Source organism: Dryobates pubescens, chromosome 22, assembly GCF_014839835.1.
Source record: "Dryobates pubescens isolate bDryPub1 chromosome 22, bDryPub1.pri, whole genome shotgun sequence".
Taxonomy (NCBI): Eukaryota; Metazoa; Chordata; class Aves; order Piciformes; family Picidae; genus Dryobates; species Dryobates pubescens.
Genome location: NC_071633.1, coordinates 18,778,927 through 18,800,814, shown reverse-complemented (window position 1 = coordinate 18,800,814; position 21,888 = coordinate 18,778,927). Strand labels below are relative to the sequence as shown.

At 49.2% G+C, this 21,888-nt stretch overlaps 2 protein-coding genes across 9 annotated transcripts in view; one reads left to right on the top strand and one right to left on the bottom strand.

Annotated features, from left to right (window-relative positions):
• SHANK2 (SH3 and multiple ankyrin repeat domains 2) overlaps window positions 1-7,589 on the top strand; it is a 285,486-nt gene extending 277,897 nt beyond the window's left edge. For all 6 annotated transcript variants that reach the window (XM_054171740.1, XM_054171739.1, XM_054171738.1 and 3 more), the window contains one exon: window positions 5,428-7,589. In XM_054171740.1, coding sequence (XP_054027715.1) covers window positions 5,428-6,001 — 574 coding nt within the window. In that variant the 3' untranslated portion in view covers window positions 6,002-7,589. The remainder of the gene's footprint in view (window positions 1-5,427) is intronic.
• Window positions 7,590-18,646: 11,057 nt separating this feature from the next.
• CTTN (cortactin) overlaps window positions 18,647-21,888 on the bottom strand; it is a 29,305-nt gene continuing 26,063 nt past the window's right edge. For all 3 annotated transcript variants that reach the window (XM_054171630.1, XM_054171631.1, XM_054171632.1), the window contains 4 exons: window positions 21,318-21,407; window positions 21,051-21,225; window positions 20,117-20,188; window positions 18,647-19,232 (listed from right to left, as the gene is read on the bottom strand). In XM_054171630.1, the coding sequence (XP_054027605.1) occupies window positions 19,096-19,232; window positions 20,117-20,188; window positions 21,051-21,225; window positions 21,318-21,407 (474 nt within the window). In that variant the 3' untranslated portion in view covers window positions 18,647-19,095. The remainder of the gene's footprint in view (window positions 19,233-20,116; window positions 20,189-21,050; window positions 21,226-21,317; window positions 21,408-21,888) is intronic.

Here is a 21,888-nt window from a genome sequence, read left to right as displayed (position 1 = left end):
GTTGCTGCCTTGGTTTGGTGTGGATTTTGTTGCAAAGTGCAGTGTGGATTGGATCCTCCTAATCCAGCAATGGTAGCCATTCTAAACTAAAAACAGAAGCTCATCTCAGGATGCAATAAAGCCATTGGAGAAGTGTTCAGCAGACGTTCTGACAACACGAGCACGTGAGACTAGATTCCTGAGCTTGTGGCTGAGCACCTAAATGAGTGGCATGGTTTTCCCAATATGCCCAAATTCTGATGGACTTCTGGAGCTAGAGGGGTGGGGAGGGATGATTGACCAGTGCAGGTTTGCTGTGTGAGCTTCGGTGTAGAGACAAACAGCCCTCAGAATGATCAGGATCTGCCACTGTCATCACTGTTGAGTTTTGGAAGTTTTGGGCACTGAGGAATTTCCCTGTCTCCTTCGAGCTTCCCTTGACCTTTTTCCCTGCAGCTCTCCAAGGATAGAAGGCTGAGGCCATCTGCTGGTCCTCTGCCCCTCAGCTGCACCATTCTCTTACTGCTGATTTCCAGACTTTTGTACCAGTTGCATGGAAAATTCTGCCCTTGAGCAGACTCCCCCAGACCCTAAGGGTTGCTCTTAGCTCCAACGGAACAGTTACTTGCAGCACTCACTAACCATTCCTCCATTCTTCTCTCTAAAAGAACACTGCTCTCAGAAGCTCTGGCTCCTGCCACTCAGCACGTCAGCCCTCACTCTGAATCTTCCCCGAACCAGACAATAGTTATCTTGCTTGCCCACCATGCAATTTTCCTTTGACAATCCAAAAAGTAAAGTAAAAATATTCTAGGAGATGGAGGCAAAGTTTGGGCTTCCTGCCTCCCCAGAAATCTGTTCAGAGTTTGTTTCTTGCAGTGCTCCTTTCACTCCTTGCTTCTCCTGGTGGTTGTGTGTTTGAGGGTTTTTTCCTCTGATAGGAAGGAAGAGCTTTGTCAGAGGTCTTTTGGCAAGAGAGTTTAGTGGGGTTTTGGTTTTCCCATGGGAGGCTCCAAGAAGCCTCTTCAGAGATCTGTTCAGAGTTTGTTTCTTACAGTGCTGCTTTCACTCCTTGCTTCTCTTGGTTGCTGTTTGTTTGGGGTTGTTTTTCCTCTGATAGGAAGGAAGAGCTTTGTCAGAGGTCTTTTGGCAAGAGAGCTTAGTGGGGTTTTGGTTTTCCCACGGGAGGCTCCGGGGAGCCATCGCAGCGTTCCTCCTTTCACTGGCTCACCTCCTGTGTTTTAAGTTAGCAGCAAATTTGAATCCTGACAAACCAATTTCAGAGAATTTCTTGCTCACAAGCTGTCTTGGGGACTTTTATTCTTGGAGGCTTCATCATTGTGCCACTGGAGCTATACATTGTGCTTTTAATAGGAGGCAACATCCTGGGTGCAGCAATCCGTGCAGGCCTTCTGCACCAAATGTTCCCAAGTTCCTACCATATGCTGATTCTAGCAGAGCAACTTTTAGAGTCATCATCAGGCTTTTCACCTTGTTGAAATTAAATTTGGGGTTAGGCAGGTTTCATATGGATTTAATAAGCTTAGTGTAACAGATGATCAAATAAGCCATAAGAAATTGCTCTTATTAAAAATCTGGGAAAGCCACAACACAGCAGATCCAGGCCTGCTCTCCAGCTGGAGTGTGCTTCCTCCTTGTTGACCAGGACACCAATCAACCATCAAATGCAAGACAGATGATGGTTTAAAGCCTGCATCTACATCCCAGATTGCATTGGAGATGTCATAAATGATAATTGAGGATGAATAGGAGTCAAACAAACATGCTTTTATTTGTTTCCTTGGGTAACAATTACAGTACAGCAGCATCTCCAACACCCTGGAGTGGGCACAGCAGGTGAGAGAAGGGAAAATAAAGGTGGGGGAAAGTAATCTTAGAATGAAAGGATCCAAACTGAGAGCCTGGAATTGCAACTGTGGCCTTTAGCATGACCTGTGTTTGTGCCATGAAGGCTGTAGAGCTGATAGCAGAGCTGGGCTGAGCACAGCAGCTGGGAGCCAAGCACAGAGTCAGTCTTGGATGATTTTGAGGCAGCAGCGACCTCAAGATGCTGTGGTTAAAACTCATCCAGAACAGGACCAGTGCTGCAGGCTGGCTGTGTTGCCAGGTGTGTAGCAGAGCTTAGAGCTTTCTTGAAGGAGATGTGTTGCTGTAGGGCTAAGTCTGTCAGTGTCCACAAAGTGCTCTGAGCAATCTGATCAAAGCCTTGATGTCTATGAGAGCCTCAGTACTGACCTGGCTGTAAACGGAGCTGGTATTGAGACCTCCTTAACCAGCAAAAATAAGATACTTTGCTTACCATCCTTCCAGAGATGCATCTTAGGAGTCAGAATCCTGAAAGCAAGCAAGATGCCCACAGACCTTTCCATCTTGCTGGTATCCATGCAGAGCCTTTGCTTTAACCCAGGCTGACAGAAAGCCAAGTGCAGCTTGGCTCCCCCCTGTCTTGCTGCTGTGGGTCTGAGGGGCTGGGTAGCACAGCCTGAGGGATACTTACAAGAAGCAGCTCTGTTTTAGTGGCTTTGCTTAAAGGAAGGGTGACAAGGATTGCCTAACTAGGGAAGCCCTGAGGGGAACAACACAGAGAAGCAGCAGCAAAAGAGAGTTAGAGGGCAGGAAGCGTGTGCTGAGCCTGGAGTTCAGTCAGGTAGCAGAAATGATCTCTCAGCATCCAGCACAATAAAACATGGATTTTCATCAGCTGTTTGGTGCTGGCACAGTGGCTGTGGGTACAGAACCAGCATTTCTAGTATCTGCAAGACAGGAAAGTTCAGTAGGAGGGTCATTGTGGGCAAGGAGACAGGGAGACACTTCTACCTTCATACAAAACTCATCCTGCTCTTCTCCCCATCATTAGGACAGCAGCATCCCAGCCTTTTTCAAAGCAGGTTTTTTGGTCGATTGAGAGTGGTATCATGTGTGTAGGACTCCTACTGCTAAGTTAGAGTAGGTAGAAAGAATTTGCACCTCTTGGTTAGCAGGCTTTAGTAGTGTCTTGCCATAGACTTGTCATTTGTAAGAAGGCTTAGCTCCAGTCCTAGAAGACAATGAGAGCCATTAAGCTCCAATAAACCCCCAAATCCCAGGAAGCACTCCAAACCCTGCCAAGAGTTTCCTTCCTTTGTTCAATTACAAAGACAGGAGAGCTAACTGCATTGTTCCTACGGGGCTGTAAGTGAAGTGCCAATCTCCCAGCTCTGTAAAAGGTCCTCCTGTTCCCCTTGCAACGCTTGGAGCACTGTGGGCAGTGGGACTGCTCCTGTGAACAGCATCCACCTTCTCCAAAAGCTTCTTTTTGGTGCTTTTCTAATAACACGGTGCTGCAGCTGGATTTGAATGAGCCTTGCTGGGGTACCAGCACACTCTCAACCTTGGTGGAGCAGTGCTGAAGGTTACCTGGTGCCTGGGCTTGTTCCTGGTGTGCCAAAGCCCCAGGCAGGATGCAGGGAGCTTGCAGGGCTCACCCTGGCAGCAGCAAGCTAAGGAAACCCTGAAGATCTCCAGTGCTGCCAGGACTGCAGTGAGGCTCATGCCAGAGAAAGGGATTAATAAAACCCCAGGCTGGCTGCCTACGTTTCTCATGCTGGTAATGGCTGGGTACTTGTCAGGGGGAGCAGGGCTGAGAAGGTGAGGCACTAGTCCTGGTGTCACCATCTTTTGGTTTAAACACTTACCCACTCTTCAGGATGTGGGTGACCAAAGTCACTCCCCTTCTGTGGGTGTTACACTGGGGAGCAAACCCTCGAGGCTGGGTAGCCCTACACAATACATCCTCCTCTCCAGCAGTCACAGTGCTGTGTTGGAAGGAGCAAAGCCACCCTGATTCCACGATGGGTTGTGTGATGGCAGAGGAGCAGGAGAGGGCCTCTCACTCATAAAGTGGATCTGGTGGTGAGGGACACACCTCAGAGAGAACAGATGTGGGTTTGAGTCCTGCTGCGTGGATTATTACTTCATCTGGTGGCAATTAGCCCAAAGGCTTTAATGAGTGGCCTAGGAAGAGGCTGCAGTTTCTTCCAGAGCAGCACTTTAAACACAGGGGCTGCAGACCCAGGCTCTCTCTTTGGCTCCATGAGATCTTTGCTGCACAGTGGTGAAGCTGCATTATTGTTGGCACTGTCTCTATCTGCCATCGTGCACCCAAGTCTTCTGCAGTTCTGCCCAGGCAGGACAGATCAGTCCTGTGGGCAATCTGACACTTGGATAGAGAGGGCTTCGGTCAGGGGCTGGGTTAGAAATGTATCTGCAGCATTCTCCAGATCATCCTCTGGAGTCCATGGCATCGCTTTGAGGATAAACAAATCCTTCCTTTGGTCTGGCAGTGCCTGCAATTAGCTGTCTGAAGGTCTTCCTGGTCATCAGGGTGTTTTAAAAGTGCAAAGCTCTGGAGCTGAAGGCACACAAGGGTTCAGGAGAAGAGTCAGAAGCTCAGGCACCAAGAGGCAGAGCTTTCTCCTGAGGAGCAGGGGCTGTGGGGTTTGGCATTTTATGATATCAGCAGACCCGAACCTGCATCTTCTGCTTCTAAATTTGTTCTGTAGCCACAAAAGCAAACTCAGCTGCTCCTTCCCCCACCCTGTCAGGCTCAGCATCAGAGTGAGCCTCTTGGCAAGTTTCATGCCTGCTTGGTTTGTAATCTGCAATTTCCTTGAGGCAAGAGCTAGGTGCCAGGGACTCTGTTGCAGCTGCACCACCCCTGGGCACTCGCAGCAGCAGGGCTTTTGTCTCCCTAAGCTGTGCAGTGAAACTGCCACAGTGTAATTTCTGTGTAGATGGAGAAGATCACAGAAGTGTCTCCATGAGTCTTAGGAGGACTGTTCCATTTGGAGAGCATGAAGAGGCCAGCTGAACAGAAAGGGAAATGAGAGGAGCCTGTGGAGCGTGTTCTGTGAACAGATGGGAGTGCAAAGATATCCTAAAATGCAAACACCCCCTAAAATTCACCGAGGAAGTGCCCAGAGAGCCCAAATCCAATGCTTCTGAGAGTTTCCATAACTCCTGCTGCTGGCTCTGTTGTCTAACTGTGTGAAGAGCTGGTTGGTTAAAACTGAAATGGGGATCTCAGCCCTCCCCACAGTGAAGACCACCTCCTGCTTGCACCTGCTGGGGAGCACCACGTTGTCCTGTGCCTGTTCTGCTCAGTGTTTCTCTTCTAGCCCTGAGTTGCTTTGCTGTAGCCTCAAAAAGGAAGGATGTGCTCTGGGAGGTCTTCCTCTGAACTGCTTGTAAGCAAAGGTTTTGGTTTTGACTGTGGCTTACCATTGGTGACTGTTCCATGGGTGATATTTCACGGTGCCATCTCAGTACTTTCACCCTGGTATTGCTCATTAGCAGATGAAAACGTTGAAGCCTTCCCCAGCTGCAGCTGCCAGGCCTTGCTGTGGTGGCTGCCAGCTCTAACTCTCCCTTGTCTGTTTGCCTTTGCAGGAGCACGGAGGTCATGAGTACTGTCTCAGGTACCCGAAGTACAACAATCACTTTCACTGTCCGACCTGGAACCAGCCAGCCCATCACTCTGCAGAGCAGGTCCCCAGACTATGACAGTAGGACCTCAGGAGCAAGACATGCTCCAAGCCCTGTGGTTTCACCAACAGAGATTAATAAAGACATCATGCCTGCTCCTCTGAGTGCTTCTGCTTCAGCTTCATCTCCTTCTCCGACTCTGTCCGATGTATTTAGCCTACCCAGCCAGCCCCCCTCCGGGGACTTATTTAGCTTGACCACAGGGCGCAGCAGGTCTCCTTCTCCCTCGATATTACAACAGCCAATCTCAAATAAGCCTTTTACAACTAAGCCTGTCCACCTGTGGACTAAACCAGACGTGGCAGATTGGTTGGAAAGTCTAAACTTAGGTGAACATAAAGAAACATTTATGGACAATGAAATAGATGGCACTCATTTACCAAATCTACAGAAGGAAGATCTGATAGACCTTGGAGTGACTAGAGTTGGGCACAGAATGAACATAGAAAGAGCTTTGAAGCAGCTGCTGGACAGATAAGAATAGCTACTTTGCCTCACAAACTTCTGTTGATAACTAGAGATGGGCTGGTACTGAAATACCCCAAATGCCTTTGTCTGTCTTTGAGTGCCAGCAAAATTGGGGGGAGGGGGAAACCAGTTCAGTTCCTGGTACTCAGGGAAGGCAGACTGTGTGCTACATGCCCAAACTAAACCTGACCAAGCTACACCAGTGGGGCCATTTTCTTTCAAAGTCGTGGGGAGATATGAGAGAGAGAGAGAGAAAATTGTTAACTTCAAATATCCTGCCTCTTGGTGATGCCCTTCTGCTGGAACCATTCCTTGCCACTTTTCTTTCCCACTGCAATTCCTTTTTTTATTGAAAAGTGCTGGATTCTCTCCTTGGCAGTCTCCAGGCAGGCTTCCTTCCCCAGCCCTTAGCTGGCTTTAAGAGGACAGATTGCTTCATTACCATTCAAGCCCAGCTTTATCGGCAGCAGGGGCACAATAGTGAGGTAGAGGAGTTCCTATTTCTGGTTTTTGCTGGTTCAGCTCTGGGATTTGCTGGCAGTGCAGCTGGTTGTTCTGCTGGAACTGGTTCAAAGGTAACCTTGCTCTGTTTTACCTGGTGTTTCTTTATTTCTGCAGTTACACTTAGCACTCTTCCAAGGTGGCAGAACAAGTTCAATACATGCTCCGTTGGCTGGACCTGTAAGATGAGCACAAGCTTAGGAAGTTCCATCTAAACGCGAGGGGGGACTTTGGAGTCACTCACCTGGACACCGTCCTCTGCAGCCTGCTGTAGGTGACCCTGCTCTGGCAGAGGGGTTGGATTAGATAATCTCCAGAGGACCCTTCCAGCCCCTGCCATTCTGTGCACCTGTGATGCAGATGTTGCATAGAAACGGAGGCGGAATGCACACTTAGGGGGACAACAAAATGAAGCTAGTTTGAACCTGAGACCCCCCCCAGTTTTCAACCAGCTGCTGCTGAGTGGCACTTTGAACTCCACAGGGTTCAGGCCCAGCCTTTGGACTTCAGAGCCAGGGAGGGTGACCCCCCAGAGGTGGTGTTTCATTCAGTGAGTGGTGAGTGCTGGGCTGTTTGGAGCACCAGCCCCAGGAAGAAGCAGAGAGATGAATGCTCCCATTGAAGGCAGCAAGGAAGGCTGCCAGGGTTTTGAGTGTGAGGGATTTCAGCCTGTTGGCAGACAGGGAAATGTTTCAGCTTGCTACAAAGGCAACAGAAAGTAAGAAGGTAATGCCAGGCTGGGAAGAGGCACGGAGCCTTGCAGGCTGCGTGTGTTCCAAGGGCCAGGGGAGCTGGGGAGGTCTCCAGCTTCTCGTTTTTATCACTGTTAAGAGGTGTTGGCTTCTTGACAAGGAGAGCAGACTGAGCACTTCAGCAGGGCTGGATGCTGCCATCAGGCTCCAGCCATTTCTTTGCAGGCTTGCTAGTGAGGTGCTGCTAGGAACCAGGCGACCTCGGCCGCCCGTGGGCTGGGCAGTGGGGGTAGGACAGCCCCAGAGCTTTCCAGGAGACTTCAGTCAGCAGGGGAGAAAGACAGAGGTTTGCTTAATCTGACTTCTTCTTTTCTTTTTAGTCTTCTCTCTTATTTTTCTTTATGTTTTTTTTTTTTTTTCCCAAGTTAACAAGTCTCTCTCTGCATGTTTGAACTCCCCTTGTAATTAACACCTCTTAAATATCTGTGACTTTTCTAGGTCTTTACTGACATAATATTGAAGCCGTTTGAGGTGGGTACAGTTGTGTGTGGATGGCTAGACTGCCTACCTACCACGCTTTCAGGTTCCCTTACATTTTGCAAGGCACCTGAACTTTCTTTTCCTTGATATGGTCCTTGATATGGTCCAGCCTATCTCTAATATATATTTTTTTTTTAAATTGTGATTATTATTATATTTATTTATTTTTTTTTTGGCTCACAACCAAGTGTCTAATTAGGTCTGCAACAGCCCTAGTATGAGTACAGAAAGGTTAGCATTTTAAATATCTCTCTTTCTTTACTGCAAGTTTAAATAGTTGTACAGATAGTTTATAAGCACAATATTTTAAGACAATTAAGTGGCTGGTCTACTGGGCAGCCTTTGTGCCACTTCAGTGCTAGAAAGTTAAAAAACAAAAACAAAAAAAACAAATAAAAAAAAAAAAGGGAAAAAAAAAAAGAAGAAAAAGGACAAAAAAAAAAGAAGAAGAAGAAGAAGAAGACTTTTGTGGTTTACTACTACTATTTCTGTGGAATAATGATTCTAAAGTCTTGACCTTTTTAGAAAAATTGAAAAAAAAAAAAAACACAAAAAATCAACCTCATTTGGATGCATCTGAACCAGCAGAGCTGTGTTATATTTTCTATCTTTGCTAGAACTTCTACCAAGCAGGATGAATATTTCTTCAGAGGTGGTTCCAGTCACCGACACAGAACAGCTCCCTTTAGCCTCCCGCCCCTCGCCGGCACAGCGACCCTCTGGGCTTTAACACTGCGCTCTCTTTGTATTTGAAGGCTCCCAGCTACCCTGGGACAACCTCCCAGCCCCTCCCCTCCCCGAGTCCTTGAGGCATTTTACTTTCAGGGGTCCTGACTTTTGTTTTCCATAGGTGGTGTAGAAAAGGGCAGTTTGGTTCAGGTAGCGGCCGCCAGGCAGCGGGAGGCCAGCCGATGCCTTCAGCAAGCGCAGGAATGGTAACTCTTAGCCATCATTGTCTTCCATGTGGTGACCTGACAGAATTCAGTAAATAAACCACTAATGCCATGCTCTCCTGGTTTTGGTTTCTTTGGGTGCAGTTGCTCTTACCTCTATGACACGTGCCAGGGCGTGCAGCAGAGACTGCACTAGCAGAAGCAAATGTAGAAGTTGACTTTCTGAGCTGCTTTCCAGTCACAACCTTCTTGTTGAGCTTGGGTTGAACAAGTGCTGGCACACCCAGTCGATTCCAGTTGGCAGGAATCCCTTTCTCGCGCAGGAGTGTTCCTTGCTCGTGCATCTCTTCAGGTACTGAAAGCCTAGGGGCAACAGCAGTAGCAGACAAGAGGTTTAAGACATTAAAGAGCTAACACAATAGTTTTTTGTTGTTTTTTTTTCATCGTGTCTTACCAAGCAGAGGTGAGGTGAGGAGACCGGAGAGGAGCTGCTGTCAGCGCACCGGCCGAGAGGAGCTCCCCGCTCTCTAGCTGGGTGTGGTGAGCTGGCTGCAGAAAGCAATAGTGACAGAGATGTTGCCTCCCAGCCTTTCCAGCAGCCTGGAAGCGCTGGGGGGGTCGGTGGGGGGAGGGGAGAGAAGCCCCACCGATTTCATGCTACTCTGATAGCGAAAACCAAGGTGTCAGAGCTCTCTGAACTGCGTTCCGATACTCTGGGTTTTAGGCTCCACTTTTGTTTCTATCCTGTAACCGAACCCAATTGCATTCCCACGCCCTAGGTTCTGTAATATTTGTGTATACAAAACCAAAACCTTTCCAGATGTAAATTGTGTATAACTGCACAGACCCCCCCTGCCCCTGGGGCGTCTGAGAACACTTTCAGTTGAACTCATATATGATAACGATGACTTAGATGTGACTGTTGATTTACAGGATTTACATATCACAGCAGTTAATTATTTGTGGTTACTTCAGTTGATTAAAATAGTGAATTATTACTTTCTTTCACTTTCTTTTTCATTTTGTTTCACTCCCTCAGTTCCTGACCAAGCATTACCCAGTTGATCTGGCGATGATTATGTCTATGAGCCACCGAGATTGAGCTTTTTTTTTTCCCCTCCCCCCCCACCCCATTTCCATTTTTGTTTCTTTTCTTTTCCTTTTTTTTTCCTTCTTTTCTTTTTTCTTTCCTTTTTTTTTTCTTTTGTTTCTAGATATGACTCTGTTCCTCGCTAGAGTTTGTGTAACAACTTGTGTTCACGTTATCTATGTTTGCTGTAATTTTTGTGCTTTAATTCCTCTTATTTCGACTGGTTACAAAAAAAATAAAATAAAATAAAGTTTAAAAAAAAATAAATAAAAAAAAAAATTAAAAACTCAAGCTCCTGTAACTTGCACTTCCCCCTTCCCCTCCCCTCCCCTCCCCCCATCCTTAATACTCTCATGTATGGCAACCAAAATTACTGTAAGAAATAAATATCATATTGCACTAAGGGGTTGTGGTTCTGATTGCAAACAGAGAACGCTGTCTGAAGTTTTATTGAAGGCCAACAAACAAACAAAAGGAGTTGCCCCCCCCTGCCCCCCACCCCCCCCCCCCAAAAAAAAAATTGGTAATGCTGATGATAAATAAGTTGCAATCTGCTGTTGTTGGAAGTGCATAAAATGCTTTAACAAACTGTGGACAGAAACAAGGTGGAAAAAACAAACCAACCACGACTGCTTTTCTTGCTGGGGATAAAACCTTTTCCTTTGTGTCTCTCTTCTTTGGGGTTAAAGCATTCTTTATGCCCAGCAGGAGGTCACTTCTGAACTGCAGGTTCAGGCTGGAAATTTGGAAAGTCAGTTTTCAGTAAGCGGCAGGGGAAAAAAAAAATATTAATGAGCTTCTCTCTTTGCCTTAAGGTGGGTTTCAAACGCTCCTGGAATGTTCCTCCCCTTGGCTGAGCGTCTCTGGGGCGCAAGCTCGGAACCCGGTGGTGCAGGGCACGGGGCTCAGGCTCTGTTCTGTACCGAGGCGCTGGGGGGGGAGTGGGGGGAAGGGGCTGGAGGGTTTGTAGAGCAGAGCAGCTCTGCGGAGGAGGAAGGGGACGGTGCTCCTTGTCAGACTCTGTGCATCTTGTGACTGAAGCAATGTACTGGCAGGGTGTGTTTGTACTGTGAATAAACATGGCTTGAAACGGCCAAAACTGAGGAAACAGCTCACAGCTTCTTGTGGCTTCGACAAACTCCTTTGGGTTACTCTCTACAAACGGTGATGGGATGAAGAATATCTTTTCTTTTTCTTTTCTAAGACTAATGGAATAAATGCCTACAACTGTTGCCATTTGGGTTTCATATGTTCCTTCACTATTATTGTCTTCTCAGCTGCTGTTCTAGTTCACTGGTTTCTTTTATTTTATATTTTTGTAGTTTCTGATGATTTCTCTCAGATTTTTTTTTCCGACAACAATTACTTGGCAGCTTTGTTTTGTTTAAAAGAGAGAGAGCATCAAACCCAGGAAAAGAGAGAGAGCATAAACCCAGGAGAAGAGAGAGAGCATTAAACCCAGGAGAAGAGAGAGAGCATTAAACCCAGGCTTTTCCTTTATTCCAGGTATTTGTGGCAATCCAGCACCTCTGTAGCTAAAGTCAGTCAGGTATTTGCAGTGCAAAGCAAAGGAGGTTTGGTGCTTGCTGTTGTACCTTGTGCTGTGTTGTGTTTCCTTCTTGGGTTTCTCTATTTCTCTGCATTTTGTGGTCTTTCATTCCTTTTGTCCCAAACCCATGAGAAATCTCACCCAACCCCTAGCAGCTGTGCTGGACCATCCAGAGTGGCATAGTGCTGGCACCACTGCAGAGCATGAGGTCTAAAAACTAATGCATGCACCTTAGCTTTTTGCACCTTAGCTTTTTGCACCTCAGCTTTTTCCACCTGGCTCAGCCACCCTTTATTTAAATGAAGAGCTTTGTCCTCAGGCTGTTGGAGCACCTGGTGAAGGGAGCTTGGAGTGCTGTGCTCTGGAGTGAGACCTGCCGGTGGCTGCGGCAGGAAAGCAGAAGTGTTTGACAGCTCCTTCAGACCCTTTCTGGCGTGAGGAGACTGCTCTGAAGTCCTCCCTTCAAATCAGGTGAATGGGGGGAGGCAATGAAACGGGGCTTAGGCAGGGCTCATCTCGCTGCCATGAACGCTCCTCTGGTTCTTGCTGTGGCTGCCAGGAGCCAGGGACAGCGGCAAACCAGCTGAGGGTTTACGCCTGGTGCTTTAAGCCTGAACCAAACCGGTTCTGGCGCTGGTATCTAGCGGAGCCTGCCGGCCGCGCCGCGGAACCGGAGCGCAGCCCTTTGGCAGCTCTCTCCGGTGCACTCTGCTGCCCTTCTTGCTACAAGAAACCCTTTCGGCAGTGTTTTGCCTTGTTGGGAGTGGCCTCAATATTTAAAGGCAGGGGAATCGGCTGAGGGTATAATTACAGAGCAGAAGAGAGCTCTTTAAGGAGCTGCAGTGTGTCTGCTAGGTTAGGGGTGGTTGTGTTCAGTCAGCTTGGCTGTGGCTGTTAGCAGCTCCATGTGAGCCTTCAGCTGCATCAGGCATGGATATTTTTTGGTGGGAATATCTTTTCTGACCAGTGCTGTAAATCTCAGGCCGTTTGATTGCAAGCTGATGAGCAGCAGCTCTTGCAGACCCAACCTGGACACAAACTGGAACCCAAGAAGTTCCACCTCAACATGAGGAGAAACTTCTTTGTGGTGAGGCTGCTGGAGCCCTGGAGCAGGCTGCCCAGAGAGGTTGTGGAGTCTCCTTCTTTGAAGACTTTCAAGACCCATCTGGACATATCCCTGTGTGACCTGCCCTGCTTTGCCAGGGCCAGGGATCTCGAGAGGGCCCTTCCAGCACAACCATTCTGTGTTTCCATGATTCTATGGAGAAACTGGAAACAGGGAAAAGCTGCTTGTAGAAAATGCACCAAGGGGCAAATCTTGCCATGAATCCAAGGGACTGATGGAGGTGACAGGAAGAGAGAGCTCTGTGCACAGCACATAGCCATGGAGAGGGGAAGGCTCTTCCAACAGGAAGTGAGGACCCATTAGTGTGAGTGGGCTGCAGGGCGCTCACAGGAGCTCCTCTGCAGCAGGTGCAGTCAGGAAGGGTGTGGGAAAGAGCTGCTGGAAGATGTGAGTGGGGGCTTGCAAGCAGGTTGGAAACGACTGGGTCTGTTTAACCAAGCAAATAGCAGGCTGCAGGGAGCTGTCTGCTTTTCCCACTCACAGGAGTGGGTGAGCAGCCAGGCGAGGGATCTGAACTGAGGGAACATCGGCGCTAGGAGAACGTTACCATTGGTGATGAATAAATGCAGACTGGAAGAAAGTCCTAACTGTGAGAGGGGAAGGGCTGCTGTGTAGTCTCCTACAAGGAGTAGTGTGGGAGTTCACAACCCCAGGCCCTGCAGGATCATAAATTGAGGAGAAATCCTCTTAAGGTGCTAGAGTTTGTCCAAAGGAGATAAATGAAGCTGGTGCAAGGTCTCTAACCCAGGTCTTGTGAGGAGCAGCTGAAGGAGCTGCAGTTGTTCAGCCTGGAGAAGAGGAGGCTGAGGGGGGACTTCATTGCTCTCTACAACTTCCTGAGAGGAGGCTGTATCCAGGTGGGGCTTGGGCTTTTTACCCTGGTAACAGCAACAGGACGAGGAAATGGCCTCAAGCTGCACCAGGGCAGGTTTAGGTTTGACATTAGGAAGGATAAATCAATCAATCAATCTTCTTGGAATAGGCCACCCAGGGCCATGGTGGTGTCACCACCCCTGCAGGTGTAGAGGTGGTTGAGTGGTGACCTGGCAGTGCTGGGTTAACAGCTGAGGATCTTAAAGGTCTCCTCCAAGCCAAACAATTCTGTGACTCCGATTCTCACCTCACGCCCCAGGGATCCTTCTTGCAGACTCTTCTGCCACAGGCACAGGATGGACTGGGAAAAAGAGGGTGGTGAGAGCCCAGCCTACCCCAAGAGCAAGCTGCCTTCACTGGGAAGATATTTGGAGGCTCTACAGCTGTGTTTTCTTTTTGGACTGAGGCATCTGTGCCGTGCCAGGAGGGCTGGCACCCTCCGCATGCACGCTGGGGCAAGGACAGAGGCTTCAGTGGGACAAACTGCTCTAAGACAAAGGAAATCTCTTCTGATGCACTTCAGGTCCTACCTTTTGCTGTTACACCCACGTGAGGGGTGTGTGGGGGGGGGGTGAGGAGGGCCTAATTAAATAACAGTAATTGTTACATTACTTTTGCCTGACTCCACCTGGCCATTCAGCTCTGGGCTTTGTGACAAGAGACACCCCCCCCTCCCTGCACCTCTTGGTAAGGTTGTCTTGCTGTGTGCAAGGCACTTTCCTTGCAGCAGCAGATGTATCACCCCTTTCCTGGCCAAGCTGCTTATATTCTGGGACCAACATGTCAATGAAAGCCATTTGGATCAGTGCAGACCCCCTTTCTGGAAGCCACCCAAGCAGCTCTCTGTACATTTGGCATTGCACAGCCAGGATCAAGCCTTTGAATTTAGTTTTTTTGCTCTTTCCCTCATCCCATGGACTGATACAGCAAGTTCCCTTGCACCAGCTAAGCTCACAGCAGCACCTGTAAATCACAGCAGGCGTGGGGAGGATTTGAGAAGGCTTGGTGGCAGTTAAGCCTCCTGATCCCTTGGTGTGGACAAGCATGCAGGGAGATGCCTGCATTATTGCAGCCTGAGCCTTGAAGGCTCCACATGCCTGTGTGCTGCAGGGTGGATGGCAGCAGTTCTTGAACTCCATACCACAAGGAGCCAGCTTGCTGGCTGGGTGTCAAACATCCGTGGGTTGCTCTTTGAAAGCTTCTATTACAGGCTGAAGCCTCTCAGAAAAATCACAGGTGGCTTTAAGCCTGCATTTGCAAAAGCTCTCATCCACAAGTAGGTGTTTCAAACAGGGATCCTTGGCAACTATCATTTATTCTACTTGATAGAACAGGGCTCTGCAAACTGGACTATGCTGAGGGGGCAGCTGGCCTGCCAGGTTCAGAACGAACTGCAGAGGAGACACAGACCACATGCAACAGGAAATTGTTACTGGGGTGCATTTGAGCTAAGCCAAACCACCTCTTAGAGGAACTTCATGGGGCTTCATTTTACAATTTCCCCTTCCTCCTGCTCCCCTTCCTTGGTTAAGGATCACAAAGCAGTTAGGCTGAGTCTTGCTATGGGAAAGCCAGTCAGCATTAACAAGCCGGTAATGGCCCATTGCACACAGAGCCCCAGCAACATCCTCCACAGCTCCAAGGCTTATATAAAATAAATTGGATGCAGGCACATTCTTCACCAGCCTCTTAAGCTGCCATCTGTGCAGCCTAAAAATAAAGCAGCAGCTTAAGGAGAGGTTTGATAAAATGCATCTGAGAAATGCATTGGTAAAGCTCTGCCAAGCGCTCGCAAGGCCTTGGAGGTGCTAAGCCTGCGTGCTGCAGAGAGGCTCTTCACTCTCCTCACCCAGCCAGCCTCAGTGTGACCTGCTCTGAGCAGAGCAACTCCAGCATCCTAAGGCATGTTGGATGGCCACACCACCTTAGCCCAGGGCTCCTTCTCCAGGACACCAAAGTGGTTGCCAAACAGGCAGAGGCAAGTCAGACAACTTAGTAAGAAAAAGCAATTAGGTGCCTAGAATTCACATGAGCAGCTCCTCAGGCACCAAGTGGGACTAATGGAGAGGGAAATGCTGCTGCTCTGTGTGAAGTGACACTTTCCACCCTGTCAGCAGCACCAGTGCCCTGCAGCTGGGGGTTTAATGCAGATGCAGCTTCTGCCCCACCAGCATGGGCCAGTCAAAGGCAGCTCCTGTCTCTGAGCCATTCTCCACCTCTCACATGTGCTTTTCAGCCCTGGCCTTACTGTTGCTAGCAATTAGCACAGGCAGATATGAACTAGTGAAGTTAAATCCTCTTATGCTGTGCTTCATCATCATTGATGGAGAAGAATGACACTCAGCAGGGTAAAACCCATTCATTGATTAGACTTCAATAAAATCAGCACCTTCTGTCAGCTGAAGCCCCAGCATGCTGCAGAGCAACACCAGGGCTGCGCTAAGAAGCAGCAAGGGGATGGCTTTGGGGTGCCAGGACAGGCACTGGCGCAGCCAAAGGCAGGCAGTGAAGCTGCAGGGCTTTCCTTAGCAGACATTAATGAGCCTGCTTGCTGCTCACCTGACTTACCCAGGAGGAGGGCTGAGCCAGCCCTTCTGATGCTAAAGGCAGGGTTTGGGGTGGGGTTTCTCAGCAGCACATGTTGCAAATTACTGCTGATGAGTGAGGGATCTTAAAATTCAGAGGCTTGACTGCCTCTGATCTCACAGTAGCACCAACACAGTCATAGCACTGCTGCCTAGAGACCTGCCAAGGTGGTGGAGTCACTGTCCCTGGAGGTGTTCAAAAAAGGATTGGCTGTAGCATTTGAAGCCATGGTTGAGTTGTCAGGAGGTGCTGGGTGATAGGTTGGACTTGATGATCTCTGAGGTTTTTTCCCACCTTATTGATGCTATGGTTCTATCTTGCCACACCGATAGATTAAGGGTTCAGCGATGAATAGGGAACTATTAGAGGAGGCAAGCCAAGAACAGGCTGCCAGGATTCAACTGCTGAAAGTGTCACCTCAATTGTTCTTGCAGTAACTTAGTCCCCTCCCATCTTAACTCCGACACAGGAGCTGGACACAGGCCTGCAGTGGTTTCCCCACCATGCTGCTTATGGGCTTTACCCACAGCTGTCCCTTCCCTCCCTCTCTGCTTGAAACTTAATTCTTGCCAGGCAGGGAGCTGTGGCAACCTCCTCAAAGCCTGCTTGCCTTTCAGCAGCTCTGGCAGCAGCCCCAACCTTGCAGCCATACCCCACACACCACCCTCAAAAAGCACTGAAAGGTCTTAGCATGGCAGCTGCCCTGTGCATGGCACCATCCTCCCCATTCAAACTTGCCTTCCAGCCCACCCTGCCACCATAACAAGTCCACAGAGAGCTCCAGCCAACAGGCTCACTGCCCACACTGATCCCCTCTTTTATCTTCCTTTAGCAGCATAAAGCTTTCCTAATCCCACCCTGCACCCCTCTGGTGCAGGAAGCCTACCTGCAGGGGCACATCTCCTGCTCAAGGCATCAGCTCTGAAGTCACCTCCTAAAGCAACAGCTCCCACTTGCTGCCTTAGGACTGCTGCCAGTGAGCCCTGAGGCTCTGGCTTTCCTTTAAGACAGTGGCATTAAAGGACAGTTAGGAAAAGGTTGCTGGGACTTGCATTTCCAGCAGCAGAGTGCCAAGTGTCTGATGCTCAGGAAAGCTTAGGACTAGAAACTAAAAGGTGGCTTGCCTGGCCAGCAAGGCAGGACAGCCTTTGGGTAGCACCAAAGCTCCCTGGCAGGAACAGGAGCAGAACAGCTGTGAAGTGAGGGGAGGGTTTGTCTGCCCCTAACCAGAGGCTGTGTTTTCAAGAGTGCTCAGTGCCCATCAGTAGTCTCAAAAGCCAGGAGCAAATCTTCTCCCCAAAGCTAGGCTCAAATCTTCTCCCCAAAGCCAGGCTCGCTGCCACTGTCAGCAAAGACAAAAGGGATCCCAATGCTGTTTACAGAAACAGAAGACCTCACCTGGAGGTTCACCCAAAGTCTAATTTTCATCTAAATATTTGCCCATGGAAATAAATGGAAGTAAATGGGCACAGCAAGTGGGTTTCTGAGGTCAGGGAAGCACATGGAAGGCAGCAGCAAGCTGCAAGGGCCCTTTGCTGCATGCAGGCTGGGCCCAGAGCTGGAGAGCAGCTGAACCTTAACAGGCTGGCAAAGGAAGTTAAAAAGACAAAAGTATTCCATGCAAATGGTTCCAAAAGTTTATTGAATATTTAATTTACAAAAGAATCATCTCCCTATGAGGTGTTCTATGCAAAATTGGATAAAATAAACTGCATATAAAACCCAACCCTAGTAATGCAAATGACACAGAAATGAGACTGTGCAGAGGGAAAACAGATACAGAACCATGACGCAGGTATGGCATTCGGGAAGGATTGTCCCAACCATCCAAGCATTGGTTCAACATGATGCCTTCTTCCCAGCTACATTAAGCATGTCACTGTTTCACACAGGTCTCCTCTATTCCACTGGTCCAAATGTGCAGGTTATGAACACTCTTTGCATTCTTTCTTAGCTCCTGAACCAGTTCTGCCACTCCCATTCGGATCAGAAGGTGGAAACAGACAGTAACAGACACTGAACACCTGCAGTGCTAGATGCAGCTTGCACTCTTTGGTAGGGACCCTAAATCTGCAGCTTTCTAGAACAAGGAGAATTTCAGTTTTGGCAAAGAAGAGGCTTTAGTTCTGTTGTTTAGTAGGAGGTTACTGGCAGTTTCTGCTGAACACACACACACGAAGTACAGTTGTCTTTTGCATGGAGTAAAAACAGAGATCATTTGTATGAGCTGTACATCCAATTACTGGTATGGACACTCCTGGACTCAAAGATGGTTACACACAATGTCCTCAGCGCACAGGAGGCCACTCCTTGTGTGAACAAAGGACATGATGCACACAGAACACAGCTGCCCTTCCCCCCCCCCCCGTTGAAAGCAGTGAGCCCCTTCCTGCAGGTAATCACCCAGCTCTGGGTGTCAGTTTCCCTTTGAACAAGTGGGAACCTTGCTGAGTGACTTAGCATTTGTATGGGAACTGTTCCAAGTTTTCCTGGGAATGAGGAGGGTGGAACAAGGAGAAAAAAAGTAAAGAAATCTGGGCCAATCAGTGCTAGAGTGTTTGCAGCCCTCCTCAGGGAAAGCACGGCCAGGAGGAGCAGGGAAAAAAGCCATCATTAAAAAAAGGATCTCAATGCAAGAGCCAAGGAGCTTCACTTCAAGAGAGAAGGAAAAAGTGACCAGACTGTTTCCTTCCTAACACTAATACTCCATAAATACCAGACAGTGTTTGATTCACTGCCAGTGGCTGCAACTTTCAAGCATTTTCTTTGCTTTTTCAATTAAAAAAAAAAAGAAGAAAGAAAAAAAACCCCAATGCACCTCCCCAGCCCTGCCCTGCCTCTGTGGGATGCAACCTGCAGAGCCATCGCTTGCTCAGCTGAGAACATTTAGTGGAAGACTATCTAGACTGGAACACTAAGGAAGTCTGCTCACTTAGGAGCCCAACATGCACTAGTACAACAGACAGCTAGCTGTCCTCAGGAAGGCTGTTTATGACAGATGCTAATTTGGCAGAGAAGAAACTTTCCCAAAAGCATGGAGATAGCCCCCAGGAGCCTGAGTGAGGAGCAGAGGAGTTGCAATATATTAGCGACTTCTGTGGCATAAACATTTGAAAAAGCATCAGCAGAGTATGAAATACAAAAGCAGGATGGATACAGCCACACCCTGCCCCCAGGGGAGCACCACCCTGCCGCGGGGAGGGAGCCAGCTTTCTCGGCTGGGCGATTAAGGCAGCAGCAGCAGCCAGGAGAGGTCACTGTCTCACCTCCACGTAGTTGGCAGGGAAGAGGCCGTAGCGGCCCTTGCAGACCCCTCGCCACCAGCCGTCGTCGATCATCTCGATGTTGGTGATGATGTCGTCCGGGTCGAAGGAGATCTCGTCGTCACCCGCTGCGGAGGGGAGCAGAGAGGCTCAGCGCTTGCCCAGGAGCGGCCCCACACATCAGCTCAGGCCCGTCAGCCCCACTGCCTCTGACCAGAGCAGAGACCTGTCCCTTCCTCTCTCTCATGATGAGGGAGTTGGGTTCTTACCTCCTGCACGCTGAGTGGGTCTCCAGCTAACAGCAACAACTTCTACCTAACACACTGGGGCCAGGCTCACAGGATGTTGGGGGTTGGAAGGGACCTCTGAAGATCATTGAGTCCAACCCCCCTGCCCGAGCAGGACCATAGAATCCAGCACAGGTCACAGAGGAACACATCCAGAGGGGTATCACAGTATCACTAAGGTTGGAAGAGACCCCGAGGATCATCGAGTCCAACCTGTCTCCATAGACCTCATGACTAGACCATGGCACCAAGTGCCACATCCAATCCCCTCTTGAACACCTCCAGGGATGGGGACTCCACCACCTCCCTGGGCAGCACATCCCATGACGAACGACTCGCTCGGTGAAGAACTTTCTCCTCACCTCAAGTCTAAACCTCCCCTGGGGTCCTGAAAGTCTCAGAGAAGGAGACTCCAAAGCTTCCACTTTACTTTCCTAAGTCTCTCTTCAGCATTAGCCAGGCAAGGTTTTAAAGGTGTTATGGTTTAACAGGAGCAGCCATGGTTAACAAAGCTCTTGGAACCTTCCACCATTCCCAGAAACAGCAGCTACTGGTTTTCAGGAGTGTCTCAGTGCCTTTGCTGAATCACCAAGCCCCTAATTCGTATCCTCATTTCATATATCACTACTACAAGAGCCTAGACAATGAAAGGCCAAGGGGAAATGCAGAGGTATCTGGCAGAGCAGAGCCTCAAAGCCAAGACTGAACACAGGAGCTTTGCTTACCAGCTTGGTAGTCATAAAGGGCTATGGCTGTGATCCCAAGTTCATTCTCATACTCATCATAAGCATTTTCTTCTAAAGAGAAAGGAGGAACATTAAAAGCATGAAGCACACAACCTCTCACCCCAAGTTTTCAATGGTGCTCCTCTAATTCTGCTGCTAACCCTCAGAGGAAGCAGAGCACAACCTGCACATCCCCAGCAGTGCTGATGTCCCTGTGGACTCTCGCCTACAGCACACACAAGGTCTGAAAGGACTCACAAGCAGGCATTCAATACAGCACAAACAGCCTTGTAATGCCCCTGTCCAGTGTGCCAGCACAGTGAGTGGCCCAAGGTCAGTGTGTAAGGGAGTATTTACTACCAGGCAAGTGTGTCTGAAACTCCTGGGGCTTCACACTCCAGAGAGCAGGCTCATTCTTCACACCTCATTTGCTAACCAGAAGAGGTGAGGAACTGGCAACCCACAGGAACCTGGTTCTTTCTGTTTCATTGGGTTCAGACATTCTTGTTCCATACCCTCTCAGGCACAGAATGCATCACATCCATGTCAGACTCCAAGAGCTGCTGACAGAATTTGTGCCTGGCAGGCCAGCACCGGCTCAACACGTTGAGTGCTCCATCTCTGTGCTCTCTTCTCAAGCTGAGCTGGGTAGAAATGGGCACCCCCCCCAACGTGTCTTTTTGAACTGATACCCTAGGGTAACTATGCACTGGAGCTATTCCAACATCACCTCACAGCAGCAGCTTCACCCTTGCTCCAGCCAGACCTTCATTTCCTAAGTAAAAGCCTGGTGGTGGAGAAGCTCAGAAGCGTCACCAGCCCAAGGCTTGAGCAAGGGCGGGCAGCGCGGCATCAGCACAGCTGCTCCTCAGGCTGCTGCCCAAGGAAAGAACCTTCCTCTTCAGGGCTTTCCTGTCAGAAGCACACACTCTACCTGCTTGGTAATGGTTTGCCGCTCCTGCCACCTCGTAGACAGTCTCTGGCTCATACTCTGCCTCTTGCTGAGTCACTGCTTCTTGGTACTCTGCGGCTCTGTAGCCAGGCTCCGGCTCGCGCGCGGCCGTGCCGGGGTCCTTGTAGGCAGCCTGCACCGCACTGGAAACTGCATCCTGCAGAAACAGAGGTGAGGCTCAGCAGCCCTTTGTGGAAAGGTTCCTCTGCTCAGCACAGTAAACAGGGACTGCAAGTAATAGTAGCAAACCTCATAGACTGGGCTTGAGGGAGCCTGCTGCTCAGCTGGCTGTGCGGTCGGAGATGAGGGTGGAGTTTGCTTTTTGGCTTTGGCTTGTTCCTAAATTAAAGAGAAAGAAAATTCTTAGTGCAGCTAAGTCGCTGATGCCATGACATGGACCAAGAGCAGGCCCCCAGCAGGCCAGCCAGCCAGCACACTCTGCAGTACAGAGCTGTGAGCAGGCAGCAGAAGAGGACTGGACTGTTAGACCTGCCCGAGGCTTTGGAGCGGCTGCACGCTGAAGGCTCAGACACGCAGCGAAGCAGGGGAAGTGGAGAGAGACAAATGTCACAGTGTGTGCGCACACATGGACTTAAAACCAGAGCACCCAATGTTCTCTGCCACACTCCCACAGGAGCTGCAGGGTTCCTGTGTTCAATATATCCATTCTGTTCATCAGCTGTCCCAGTTTAGCCCCAGTTTAGTGAACCTGAAGCCTGCATGTTCTAATTATACAGCTTCTATATTATCTGTGAGGAGAAACGATCCTGCAAGCTCCTGCAGCTCTGCAAAACACATGCCAAGGCACAAGGCTGAGTAG